Source organism: Anoplophora glabripennis, unplaced genomic scaffold (assembly GCF_000390285.2).
Source record: "Anoplophora glabripennis isolate ALB-LARVAE unplaced genomic scaffold, Agla_2.0 scaffold725, whole genome shotgun sequence".
Lineage (NCBI taxonomy): Eukaryota > Metazoa > Arthropoda > Insecta > Coleoptera > Cerambycidae > Anoplophora > Anoplophora glabripennis.
Genome location: NW_019426038.1, coordinates 169,653 through 184,669, shown reverse-complemented (window position 1 = coordinate 184,669; position 15,017 = coordinate 169,653). Strand labels below are relative to the sequence as shown.

Below are 15,017 nucleotides of genomic sequence, written 5' to 3'. Positions count from 1 at the left end.
GGCTGTCTCTGAAACAGAAAAGGTTAGCGGGCAGGGGGGGGGTCATTGGGGTGGTCACCCAGGGTCAAAAAGTTGGTGTCTAGGTCTTTTGTGTTTGTCGGTCACGTCGGGTACGTAGTCAACGGCTTGCCTGAGGAGGGGATTGTCATGTCTAGCGGCTACGTCAAATCGTTTCTCCGCGTTTTGTCTTATTGTCTGTGTAGCGTTTGTGTATTGTAAGTCTCGTAATATGTCAGTGTTTCTTACGTACCAGGGCGCGTCGGTGGCCGTGCGGAGGGCTATGTTTTCCACAGCCTGTAATGACTTTAAGTGGCTTTTTGCCGCGTGACCCCACGCCGTGGAGGCGTAGGTTAGCTGCGGTTGAAGTACCACCTTGATAAGCGTTCGCTTATTCCTTAAACTGAGGGTGTTTCCACCTTTGAGTAAGGGATAGAGCCTAGCCCTGGTGGTCTTCGCTCGCGCCACCGTCTCCACGATGTGCGGTTTCCACGTGAGACGCTGGTCCATCGTCACGCCCAGGTATCGTGTTTGTCGATTCCAGGAGATGGGTTCCTGGGATAGTGTCAGTCTGTCAAGGTTTTGTGGGATTTTTCGTTTGGTAAAAAGGATAGCCGAACTTTTGTTGGGATTAATTTTGACTTTCCACCTGTTGCACCAGGTTTCAAGTTGGTCTAAGGAGCTTTGGAGGAGGTAGACGGAATATCTAGGATCTACGGATTGGGATGTGATTGTCAGGTCGTCGGCGTATAAGTATATGTTGGTGTTGGGGGGATGTGGGATGTCGGAGTTGTAAATGGTGTATAGGTGTGGGGACAGGACGGTGCCCTGGGGGACACCGGCCTCCATGGGACGGGTGGTGGAAAGGGAATCTTGGATTTGGATGCGGAATTTTCGGTGGTGTAGGTAGGATTTTATGAGTTTGGTAAAGGATATGGGATATTGGTTGGTGAGCATTTTCATCAGTAGGCCTTCATGCCAAACCGTATCGAAGGCCTTTGCGACGTCCAGGAAGACAGCACCAGTGTACTGTCCCCTGTTGAAGGCCGCCGTGATGTGCTCGGTAAGGCGAAGGATTTGGAGTTCAGTGGAGTGATTGGGTCGGAAGGCGAACTGCTCGTCTGGAATGACTTGCAGTTCTTGGGAGTGGGTTCTTAGACGGGTTAGGATAATTTTTTCTACCACTTTGCTCATAGCCGGGAGCAGGCTAATGGGCCGGTAGTTGGATGGGATGGTGTGATCTTTGTTGGGTTTTGGGATAAGGATTATGTTTGCTGTTTTCCAGCGGGTAGGGAAGTGTCTTAGTCTGAGTGTCGCGTTTGTTATGTTTAGTAGGGCCATGAGGCCCTTGTGTGGTAGTCGTTTAAGTGTCGTGTTATGTATATTGTCGGGTCCGGGGGCTTTTCTGTTTTTAAGTCTGCGTATTGTCAGTCTTAGTTCGTCAGGTGTTGCGGGGGGGATTATGTCATTGTCTGGCTCTCTGTCGACGCGTCGGGCCGCGCGCTCAGCCACTATCTCGAATTCCTCGTCTTCGTCGGGCAGCTGAGGCAGTCTACACTGCAGTTCCAGGCTATCGGCGAAAGCCTCGGCCTTTTCCTGGTTCGTGTAAACCACCCCCACACTACCGTGGATTGGAGGAATTTTACGGCGAGCGGTCTGTCGCAGGGCCCTCTGCGTTTTCCAGAGGCTGTTGTCTTGTGGATCCAGCGACTCCAGGTGCCTAGCCCAGTTATCCTGGGCCAGTTCATCCAGAGCCGCCTTCACCCGTCTGTTAAGTACGTTTAAGTCATGTCTGTGTCGGGGGAGGCGGGTGCGGGTGGCAAGCCGTTTCGCACGTCGTCTGTCACGTATTAAGTTTTTTATGTCATCGGGGAGGGTGCCCCGGGGGTTTGTCAGTCGGGGGACAATAGTCTCCGTCGTAGTCTGAGTCAGGGCGTTTTTAATGTCAGTCTCAAGGGAGAGGATTGCCGCCTCCAGATCATGGGTGGTTTCGATGACTGGGAGCGCGATGTTTCCTTGCATTACTGCTCGGAAGCGCTCCCAGTCAGTGAACCTCCTCGTGAAGGTGCCTTCATATCTCTGGCCGGTGTAGGCGCTTTGTGGGACTTCTTTTTGTCCTGGCTGGGCCCCGCCGGCTAGGGCCCTTTCTTCTGGCGCTTTTCTTGGGGTGGGGAGGGGTAAAGAGGGAATGGGGGATGTGTATGTGTGTGTGTCGTTGTCTTCGTTTCTTGATCCTGGCGGTCTCTGTAACAGAAAAGGTTAGCGGGCAGGGGGGGCATGTCGTTTGGGTAGTCACCCAGGGTCAAAAACTTGGCGTCTAGGTCTTTTGTATTTGTCGGTCATGTCGGGGCTCGAAGTTCGAAACTGCGATGACTGCTGAAAACATCACTGAACTGGGTGCTCAGTAAACAGCACGATTTTATTAAACTCTAAATCAAAACATCTACCGACGCGTTCTCATACTAAAGCACAGTATAATAGTTCGTGCTTCTGTCTAAATAATGTCCATGATAGATAATTGCAAACAAATGTAAAATATGGGCATATATTAGAAAAAGATAAACGAAAGTGGACGGGTGGACACTTGCCATATAGATACTCTTACACACGAGCGTTGTTTTACCGCTCGTCTACCCCGATCGCAAATGCGGCCGGTGTAGGCGCTTTGTGGGACTTCTTTTTGTCCTGGCTGGGCCCCGCCGGCTAGGGCCCTCCATGTTTATGTGTGGTATGATTAGGTAGGGGAGAGCGGGTCCGCAGCCTGAGATGCGCTTTGCTAAGGTGGCCCTTAGGCTAGCGCGGGAGGGGGTGGCGGTAAGGAGGGTATGGGGGGGTATGTATGTGTGTGTGTGTGTCGTCTTCGTTTCTTGATCCTGGCGGTCTCTGTAACAGAAAAGGTTAGCGGGCAGGGGGGGCATGTCGTTTGGGTAGTCACCCAGGGTCAAAAACTTGGCGTCTAGGTCTTTTGTATTTGTCGGTCATGTCGGGGCTCGAAGTTCGAAACTGCGATGACTGCTGAAAACATCACTGAACTGGGTGCTCAGTAAACAGCACGATTTTATTAAACTCTAAATCAAAACATCTACCGACGCGTTCTCATACTAAAGCACAGTATAATAGTTCGTGCTTCTGTCTAAATAATGTCCATGATAGATAATTGCAAACAAATGTAAAATATGGGCATATATTAGAAAAAGATAAACGAAAGTGGACGGGTGGACACTTGTCATATAGATACTCTTACACACGAGCGTTGTTTTACCGCTCGTCTACCCCGATCGCAAATGCGGCCGGTGTAGGCGCTTTGTGGGACCTCCTTTTGTTCTGACTGGGCCCCGCCGGCTAGGGCCCTCCATGTTTATGTGTGGTATGATTAGGTAGGGGAGAGCGGGTCCGCAGCCTGAGATGCGCTTTGCTAAGGTGGCCCTTAGGCTAGCGCGGGAGGGGGTGGCGGTAAGGAGGGTATGGGGGGGTATGTATGTGTGTGTGTGTGTCGTCTTCGTTTCTTGATCCTGGCGGTCTCTGAAACAGAAAAGGTTAGCGGGCAGGGGGGGGGGGATGTCGTTAGGGTGGTCACCCAGGGTCAAAAAGTTGGTGTCTAGGTCTTTTGTGTTTGTCGGTCACGTCGGGTACGTAGTCAAGCTTGCCTGAGGAGGGGATTGTCATGCCTAGAGGCTACGTCAAACCGTTTCTCCGCGTTTTGTCTATTATCTGTGTAGCGTTTGTGTATTGTAAGTCTCCTAATATGTCAGAGTTTCTTACGTACCAGGGCGCGTCGGTGGCCGTGCGGAGGGCTATGTTTTCCACAGCCTGTAATGACTTTAAGTGCCTTTTTGCCGTGTGACCCCACGCCGTGGAGGCGTAGGTTAACTTGATCAATGGTACGTCAATGGTGCACTCAGTGTGCACCAGTTTTCTCAATGGAAATCGCTATAATTCTAATTAAATTCGAATATAAGGAAGACGGAACTATTGGAGTAGGTTGTGAATGAACTCACATTTTCACACTACTTGATTCAAATTTGACCACTTTTTAAAAAAGTATAGAGGCAGTATATAGATTGCTTTTATGTTTTATTTATTTAAATATATTAATTTAAGGCGATATGCTTATCAGATACAAACAGAGAAAGATTTTTACATTTTCTGTAAACAACATTTGCGAATTCATTCATTTAATTAGCAGAACAGCTTGAGCTGCAGCAGAACAGGGAGCAATATATTTCTGGCTCATTTTGAGAATACATCAAATAATTTGCAAGCGAAATATAATTACTGTTGGGAGTTCAACTTTCAATGTGAAATACACGCCATTCTGCTAATTACTTATTACATTATAAGTATTGTTCTAGACTTCACTGATTTGAAGTTTCGCATTCGCATTTCACAATTTAATTGTACTTAAACTGTATCTAATGCAACGTATTGGTATCTCAATTGATCTGCAGCAATAGCAATCAAGCAATTTGCAATTACAAATATTACAATTGCAGTGAAATTAGGAATAGGAACACAGAACATCCCTAACTAAATAGGAGCCACAAAACATAATTCTTATCTTAGGAAGTTATTTTTTCCCTTTGACATTTGACAATCGGTATCGGCAGTTCTTCGCGTCCTTTTTCCGGCTGACGTAAACGTGTTTATTTTGCTGTAGCTGTTATAGAATTTTATAAATAATTTTATGCGTTCATTTTGATATAATAAAAGTATATTATGGGAACCCGCGTATTTGTGGGAGGTTTAACATACAAAATTAGAGAGCGTGATTTGGAGAAATTCTTTAGAAAATATGGTCGAATAAAAGAAGTGTCTATGAAAAACGGTTATGCGTTTGTGGAGTTTGACGATCATAGAGACGCCGACGATGCCGTGTATGAGTTAAATGGAAAAGAATTGCTTGGAGACAGGGTTACTGTAGAAAGGGCAAGAGGAACACCACGGGGGAGCGATCAGTGGCGTGGCAGAGATGGTGGCGGCGGTGGAGGAAGAGGTTACGGGCCTCCAAGAAGTAGAAGTGACAACCCACGCGGTAGGGATAAATATGGGCCTCCAACACGTACAGAGTACAGGGTAATTGTAGAAAATCTGTCCAGTCGTTGTAGTTGGCAAGATCTAAAAGATTATATGAGAAAAGCTGGAGAAGTTACTTATGCTGATGCTCATAAACTTGCTCCTAATGAAGGAGTAGTAGAATTTGCATCTTATAGTGATATGAAAAATGCTATTGAGAAACTTGATGACACTGAAATTAATGGACGTAGAATTAGATTGGTAGAAGACAAACGAGCATCTAAAAAGAATAGATCAGATAGCCACAGTCGATCTAGATCTCGTTCAAGGCGTAGATCTAGATCTCGATCACGTAGTTCAAGAAGTCAGTCACCTAGACAGTCTCGTTCTCGATCCAAGGAACGAAACTCTAGATCTCGATCTAGATCACATTCCAAAGAAAACGACAAGATTTCCAGATCAGTAAGCAAGGATAGGAATTGAGAGGATTAACTACCTGGAAAATTTAATATGATGAAGAATAATAAATTTAGGTTTAGTATTTTACATGCTTATTTTTTAAGTTATTATGACTGTGTTGAGATATAAAATTGTATTGATTCTTTGTATAGTGTACTTCATTGACCATTTAACAAGTATTGGTTAGTTTTTCAGCTACCAAAATTGATCTGGGATCTGGTATTTACTGTAACTTTGTTTTTTTATATTATCATTTTGTTGTAACTTAAGACTTAATAAATGTCTTCAAATATTTTGTTATTATAACTTCAGTATTAAAACTTCAATCATAACAGTAGTCTAAAAATTGTTTTTGGACACACATGTAAGCCACTATTTTTTCCCGTTCCTTTCTAGAAATTAAAGCAGAATAATTTAACAATATAAAAAAAGCTGAAAAGCGTCAACACTGCTTATATTTATAAGGCAAAAAAAATGGAATATAAGCATAGATTAGTATTTCAATCGTTAAATTTAAGCATTTGCATTCTTAAATTTTGAATATAAATTAAACTCAGAAATTTTGTTTATTTTACATGGATTATTAAAAATAAAAGAATTTTTTTCGTAAAATTTATGTGAATCGGAAACCAATGAAATTGTTTATCATTTAACTCAGGATTTAACTGTCATTTGTAAAAATTAAGTTTAGTGACTTTAGAAACTAGCAGGTAAGTGTGTGATGGGAAGATTTTGCTTGTATGTTATCCTTTATATATATATCCATTTTATCGACATTTTTGAAAAGTTAAGTATTGGAGTCGCTTATGGCACAAATGGTCATGGTCATTGCAACTTGCAACCAATTATTCAAGATATATACTAAAAATATGGATCCGTAATAAAATTAAAAAAAAAAATGAAATTATTTTATAAGTTAAAAAAAACAAAAAATGTCATTTAGTGGGTCTCAACTTTTGATATAATCACAAATTATATAATTATTTTAGAACACATTCAAAAACTGTCATTAAAATTTTCACATACCACAATAGTCGGTGAAATTTTTTAACAGGTTGTTAGGGCGAGACCTGAATTTGGTGCAATGAATTGTAAGAGCGAATTTAAGAAGGAAGGTGTTTAAGAAAATAATGTGGATATTATTTTTTTATTAACATTTTTAACCTGAGAATATTTACAAATTTAATTGCTACTGTAAACAACTTAGGACAATATCTATAAGAATTCAATTACATACACCTAATAAATGGTTATGTTAAAAATATTATTGACATGAAGTTATGGTTCACTATGTAACATACAAAAGGCCATTTTCACAAACAAATTTTGGAGGTACACTAATGCATCATCGTTACTCTTTTGATATTGTAATATGTATAATTTATACACAAATTCGGATCTCTATGATATAGAAAAGGCAGTATTAATATCTACACTACATGTAAGATTTTGAAACAAAAGCAAATCAAATATAAATATATTGCTTTTTTGCCAAGTTTGGAAAACCTAAATATTTGAATATTTTCAAAATATCTTTATCACAAAAACTTAAAATATAAAAATCACCTTGTTTACTTACACACCTAAAGGAACGTTAAATGAAATCATTGAAGAAAAATTTTATTTAGGAAGTGCCTCTGGCGTCAGTGCAATAGTAATTTTTATTAGTTTCTTAACCCTTAAGAAAATTTAAAAATAACCGAATATTCATATACCTTTATTGAATTTTTGTGGCATATAAAACATACAGTAAAGAGTTTATTTTTCTTATTTTCCAAAATTTGTTAGTTTTAGAGATTGAAACTCATGCATACTATTTTTAAATTAATGAAATTGAGATATTACAAATATAAATATGTATTCTCGATTAGGTATCTAAAAACTGTGTTCTTTAATTCATTATTTTGATGTGATAGGTTCCACCAATTGTATTATTAACGGTCTGTTTAAAAAATTGTAATAGCTAACTGGCCAAACAATTGAATTGTACTTATTTTTTCTGATATACATATCGCACCTTCAATACAAGACTATCCTAACTTAACAAACAGTAAACTGAGATAATGACAGTTAATGTTTTGTTACAAAATAAAAAAAAGTAGGAAATATAAAAATCATTTGCTACAATTTCAATTTAAAATATATAACTCTCGATTATATGTTTATTAATGTTGAAAAGTAGATTTAAGATAATAAAATATAAAACAAATGTTTTTTGTAATAAGTTGATAAAATAGAGATTTTGGAACTAAAGTTTGAGGGGTACTAATCCAAAAAAGACATTTTTTGAGATATCGTGGTCTTGTACTGAAGGTGCATTATAAAATAATTGCACTGATCCCACTGAATTTCAAAAATAAAGTTAGTTTTTTAGTTTAGTTTTAAGAAGCTATTTTTTCTGTACTTCCACAATAGATTCTATAAAGCATCTATATTTCTAGAAAAAATTGATTTAAATTAGTACTGGATGTTTTTGAAATAAATGTCTTTCTTCAAAGTGTAAATAGAACAGCCTATTTAAGTAAGATGTTTGATATGAATGTGGGGCGTAGTTTGCTTATTTTTGAGACACGGGGTACTGAAATTAGAAAAAAAATATGTTTTCTGAAATATTTCTGAGGATGTTTGATGAAACTTGGGTCAGTGGAAGTTGGTTTAAAAATATGTTAATTTGTGGTGGAGATACAAGGGTTGGTACCACTAGGAGCTTTAGAATATCAAGTACAATGATTGTATTGCGTAAATTCAATTAGTACTTTTTATTATCAATTGAATTTCTAAGGAAAATGATCTTTTGTACATTGTTCAAAGAACGAGCTATTTTATAGTAGGTACTGATTTTTTTATATTTAAAGTAAGCCTTTTTAAGAAAATATTAATGTTATTAGAATCAGCTCAAATTCATTCAAATAAAGAAAAAAGTGAGCTTACAATGCAGTCAAGAAAATTAAAAATAACTATTCCACAAAAACAATTTGTGGTTAAAAATACACATTTAAATACAACCCAATGTGTCGAAAGTTTTCACACATTACATTGTATTTCTAACAAAAAATTCTCATAAACTGTTTTAGTTATTTTAAATAGTTTAAATGGTTCATTTTTCGAACAAAATGTATTCGATCTTTTCCCTGAAAAATTCAATTGGTAACGAGAAGCACTATTTGAATTTGTATACTTTGGAGGCTAAATTCTGAGGCTCCTAGTAGTACCAGGCCCTTATATTTCCGTCACTGGTTGACATATTTGTATGTCAATTCGGATTTTTACTTCTACTTAGATAAAGCATGTAGAGACTAGTTTCATCAGTCTGCAATAAACATCTACAGAAAAATTTTAGAAAATGTGATATTATCCCTCTGTATCTCAAAAACAAAGGGAACGACAATCAACATTCTATGAAACTTTTTGCTTGAAATAATTTATTCTATTACCTCTTTGAACGAATGCATTTATTTAAAAAACACACTGTATATTGGCCCTATATTTTTGGAGACTCCCTATATGGACATATGCATTTATATTAAAAATTTACTATACTTGTCATCGCAATTTTTCTGCCATACATTTGTAATGTCCCTTCACAATTAAATATCTCAGAAAGTAGGTATTATTCCACAAAAAGGATTTAAATTTGAATGCTAACCTGTTGTTATTTACATACTGATTTTATTTAGAAAACAAATAAAAAACTATTTACAAATATTTTCAAAAATGTGTAATTGTTACTTTACATAGAAACTACATTATTAAATTTTGGCAACACATTTTGTTGAAATGCCATGCTTTTTAAATACTAGGACGGCGAATTAGTTTTGAGGGATATCCAATAGATGGCGTAACTTATGCTATATCGCATTGGACACTGTGATTATATTCATGTCAAAGCTCTGTCATTAGGCTTTACTTTTTATTGTCACTTTGCTGAAGTGTTAACAATAAATATTTTTTCAGCTCCGAAGACGTCGAATTACGAGCCAACAAAACACCATTTGTGGGAAGTTTTATTTTTCCTGTTTAATTAAAAGAAAAGTCATGGAGTGCTGTTGGAAACTTACGGTCAACATACTCCATCAATAAAAACGTACGAGTATTGGTTTCAACATTTTAGAAGTGGTGATTTTCATACAGTTGACAACCGAAAAAGTTCAAAGATGAGGAATTGGAAGTATTACTCGACCAAGATTCATGCCAAATGCAAGATAAACTTGCTCAAACGTTGAATGTTGATCGCACAATAGTTTCCATATGTTTAAATGCACTCGGTATGATTCAAAAGCAAGGAAATTGAGTGCCATACGAATTGAAACTGAGAGATGTTGAATGGCGATTTTCCACATTCCGAACAATTTCTTCAATGGCAAAAAAGAAAGGTTTTTTTGCATCGCATCGTCACTGGCGATGAAAATTCGAGAATCTATGATAATCCTAGAGGGTAGAAAATCGTGGCGTTTGCCATGCATCAACAGTGACAGTAAGACCGAATATTCAATGTTCCAAGCTCATGCTCTGTACTTTGGTGTTGTGTATCAGCTTGGTGTTGTGTACTATGAGCTGCTTCAACAGAATGAAACCATCACTGGTGAACTTTACCAAATGCAATAGATGCGTTTGCCATACATTGAAGGAAAAATGGCCACAATTCGAGCAAAGGCACGATAAAGTAATTTTTCAACATGACAATGCTTAACCACATGTTACTCATGAAGTCAAAAAATACTGACACGCTGAAATGGGATGTTTTATCCCACCCGCCGTATGCTCCATTGGATTACTACTTGTTCCGATCCAGGGAACACAGCCTGGCTAAGCAGCACTTCCAATCTTAAGAAGATACGAAAAATTGGATCGATTGGTAGATATCATCAAAAGATGAGTTATTCTGTCGACACGGAATACTGTCAGAAAGATGGGAAAGTAGTGGCTAGGAATGGACAATACTTTGAAAAACAATAACATACACAATTTTTATTAAAATTAATTTGCAGTCCTAGTAATATGTAGTTTTATTATCTCTAGGACACTTCTGTATCTTTATTTTTTGAGATCCTTTAATATAAAAATATATTTTAAATTATTAGTACACTCACATTTAAATGGCTTCAAATTGCAGGAAAAATATAAATAGTATTAAAAAAATCATTTAGACCAACTAAACTTATTGAGATATTAATAAATAAATAAAAATAAATAAGATTTTTATTAAAAAGAAAAAACAATTCAGCATTACGTGTTACCCTTAAATATGAAGTAATGTACACTAACACAATCATCTTTTCTAAAAAATTACTTTCATTAAATCACTTGCATACAAAATGCTACTATTAACAATGTTTAGGTAAAAAAGTTTCAATTACTTAATTTTTATAACTGGTATATAAAGTACTTCTATCAACTAAGAATAGAATAAAAAGACAGACGTTGGTTCATATTTACATTCATTAAAATACTATTCAGTCTTCAACTACAAATTAACTTAAATAAATAAAAAGCTTATTTTATAATAAAAATATACAAATTTAATTTATAGTTGGAAATACATTGATAGTATTCGACACAATACATATTTACAGAAATTCTTTTACACATATAAAAGATGTTATTTCAATTCTATGACAATATTAGTTTTGTGAAAAATTATATACATAAATCCTCAATATTAAAAAAAATTATGAACGAGATAAATGTGCTGCTGTAATTATCAGTGATTTAGGTGATTAAATCAGCCTGAACATTTTTATATTTTTTAAGAATGATTGGACAGTGTTTATAATATTAGCTACCCCAAACAAAAATCTTAGTTTGAGTGTCACTAGTTGGGGATATCTTACAAATAATTATGTAAAATTGATAAAAATTATAGAGCAGATTTCAGATATTCCTTAAAGAATTAATTTCGTAACAATTATGTTATAACTGTAATTATAATAAATATTTCATTGTGACTATTTGAGACTGATATGCTGAAATTTAGATATTCCGAGAGCCAAATTAACACAGTGTATGAATTAGCATATTTTTTATGTTCCTTGAATAAATCACTGTTAATATCTGTGCCTACTATTGAATATGATTTCATGTTTATACAAGTTACAGATCCATGTTTTGATGTATAATTTGTATTGTGAATAATAATTACATTTAACCAATATTAAGTTGCCCTTTTTTTAAAACAATGGGAAACAATATTCAGCAATATAAAAATTTTTAAATTGATACTGAGGAAAAAATTAGTGAAAATACCAGTGTAGAAAAACCAATGCACATATTGCAGTATTCTTATAAAAAATTGTTAATTTGACTTTCACCTTTTAAAATGTATATGCAAAGTGGTACAAAAAAAATACACTGAATTAAAATGAAATAAAAATTTAATTTTGTAGTGTGGCCCACTAAGAACCAGGATACCTATTCAAAATTTTTTTGCGACTTGTGATTCTGAAGACTTCTGAAACAGAAACCTTGTGAATTTAATCTTTTGAATTTGTATAAACATTCGCCATTATTGGAGTTTCAAGTGATGCTGAGCCTGAGTTCCTATCTTTCTAATATACAGGGTGTTTCATAATGAATGAATGAATGAAAATATTATATAAATAATTTTAGGGGGGATACTTCTAATACATTTTTTCGATTGGAGTCCCCCCTACCCCTGCAAAAACAGTCAAATCTCAAAATGGCCGAAAAAAATTAGCTTTAATTTTTTTTTATTTAATTTTTAGTTAGTATTTGCTTAGCTTTTCCTATTGATAAAAAAAGAATTTTTGCAAAAATCATGTCAAGAATGACGATCATTTTTGGTAACTGTTATACTAATTATGTGTGCCTAATCGGCAAGGAAAAATAATAAATTTTTTTACTGGTAAACCATTAAGTATACGAAAAAATGGGAAGAGTAGAAAAAGTTTCTAAATGAAATGTAGTATTAAAAGCTGCTTTTCTTGTTGGAATTGACTAACATAGAAAAAAGTTGTGAGGGAAATAAAACCAAGGGGTGCTATTTTCTTTCATTTAAAGACATAAACTAAAAAAAAAATACTACCAAAAAATACCATTCAACTAGTTGTTAACGTATACCTAAATTCAAATTTCTAAGTTTAACTGTTAGTGAAAAAAAAAAATAAAAAGCTAATTTTTTCGGTCATTCTGAAATTTTAATATTTTCTCAGAGGGGGGGGACTCAAATAAAAAAAATATATAGGAAGTACCCCCCTAAAATTACTATCTAAACACCTTCTTAAAATATTTGCACATCATTATGAAACACCGTGTATATTTAAATTTTCAATTTTTTTTTTCTCGGTATTACCAACATTCACTGAATTAATAAAAATTATATTGCTGAATATATAATTACTTTTGGAGATGGGTATCATTACTATGGATTGAAGTGTGAAGAAAAAACGTTTCATTTCCAAAAAAAATTGATATTTCAGGATTTTTCTTAAAAATCAATAATACTTTTGAAAAAGGCAATAATCCACCTTTAATTTCATATATTTTCTTAAATCTTTGTGCTGAGCCCACTTAATGTTTTAAGATCATAATATGTGTTTAAGCTTACCGTTGTTTTGATACGAATATCTGAAATCCTCTCTGAATGATTTGTCGTGACTACAAAATATACATTTTCTAACTACAACTTGGACCATGATATAAAAATAATTAAGCCTTTATAAAACTTAAAAGGGAATATTAACCTAATATGCAGGTTTCATTCGTTTTGTTATAAAACATAATTCTAATTTTATTACACCCATTACAACAACCTAAAAACAGATCACTTCTTTAAATCTTTAGTTATTTCCACAATAACTTTTGAATAAGTTGAGCTAATAGGATAACAAATGTGTAACAGATATAATCTAGTTTCTCTAATAAATTTCCCATTTATATACTTCTCACTGTATTGGCGTATCAAAAAGTAAAATTTGAAGTTACTTGATTACTAGTTTTAGTCGGCTCAGATTTATGATATTATTTTTGATGTTCAAATCCATCATGTAAAATAAAAAATTGGAATATATATTGAAATATTACAAAAAGTGTCATAATATTTTTAAATAATTTAAGAGAAGTTTGTACAGGTGTGTCCCAATACAGATTTTTGCTTGGTGGATTTCAGAAACTTATAACTGAAAGCTCTTCCACAAAAATCATTGCAAAGTATAACCATTTTCAGTAGTTTCTCTTTGAATTCATCTAATTTAATAATCTTCAAATAGTAATTACTAGTGATGGGACAACTCGAATGAAAAATTGAGTACTATCCGATTCTTAAAAGTATATGCTGTCGTCCGATATTTTTAGTTCTCGATAGTTAGGTTATCTAGTAAATATCATGCAAGATGTTCTCAAGTGCGTGAAATATTTGAATGAATTTAAATCAACTGATTTAGCATATCCAATGGTTTGGAAGAATTTGAATACCTTTCATTCTCGGTGGTTATGAAATAGCATTGAACAAACGGTTGATGATTTATCATTTTAGAAATATTTATTGGAAACAAAAGAATATAATTATTGAAATAATAAAATTCTCTAGAAAATGTATTTAAAATGCAGCAAATTTAATTCATTCTGCACAAAACTATAAAATAAAAAAGTACTGCGATTATAACGTTCTTTATTCAACTTTCAATTTTTAATTTTCAGTATTTGGATAATCATTCGATTCTTAAAAATACTAGATTCGGCCGTTACTAGTAATTACATAGTTTCAAATTCGATGGCTACATTTACAGGGAGAAATCCGCAAATAATTTTTTTTTTAATTGTGTTTCTAAAAATGGTTTCAAAGCTATTTAGAAAGTAAGTAGTTTTTAAAGCATATAAAGCTGTATTTTGTTTTTGTTATTAGATAAATTCAATTTTTTATAAAAATTTGCATTGAAAATGTCGTTGAAGATGAAAATAATTAAGAAAACAGAAAAAAAAGCAAGAAATAAAACACTTTAATAGAAGCTTTTAGCCATGTGGTAACACAAGAATTGAAGTTGTAAGGTCACATGAAAAAAATAAGCATGTTTGCTTAAGTTGTGACACCTATGCACAAGTATTAGCATACCAAATTTCACTTTAATCGGGTAAAACATTTTAGCAATTTCGTAAAAACTTTTAGCAGCTAAATGACACAACTATGAATAGAGACAAGTTTAGTCCTTATTTTGACTTCAACAATTTGTCATAGTTACATGAAAACTGAATATTGGGACATTCCGTATATACACAACCCTTACAAATATAAAAAACATACATCAAGTTTTCAAATGCATTAGCAAATAATACAAAAAATTGAGATTTTTTCTGTAATATTATTTTAGACAAATTTAATTAACCTATTAAATAGTGTTGTTTATTTTTCACATTTTGTATTCTAGGCTAAAGATTGCAGTGATGAAGTGACGCTACAATATGAATTTGAATGTTTATACAGATGGGAAACAGAAAATTTATTTTTGAGCTTTAACAAAAATTAAAAGTGAGGAGCAGTTTATTTAGGATTAATAGTTATAATTCATCTACAGAGGTAATTTTTTTTTTGGTAT

The 15,017-nt window shown here is 34.6% G+C and overlaps 1 protein-coding gene across 1 annotated transcript; it reads left to right on the top strand.

The window, feature by feature from the left end:
• Positions 1–4,590: 4,590 nt before the first annotated feature.
• On the top strand, positions 4,591–5,762 carry LOC108911653 (serine-arginine protein 55). Its single transcript, XM_018716639.1, has one exon. It carries the CDS (start codon positions 4,714–4,716, stop codon positions 5,491–5,493), a length of 780 nt encoding a protein of 259 aa, XP_018572155.1. The 5' UTR covers positions 4,591–4,713; the 3' UTR covers positions 5,494–5,762.
• The last annotated feature ends 9,255 nt before the right edge of the window (positions 5,763–15,017 follow it).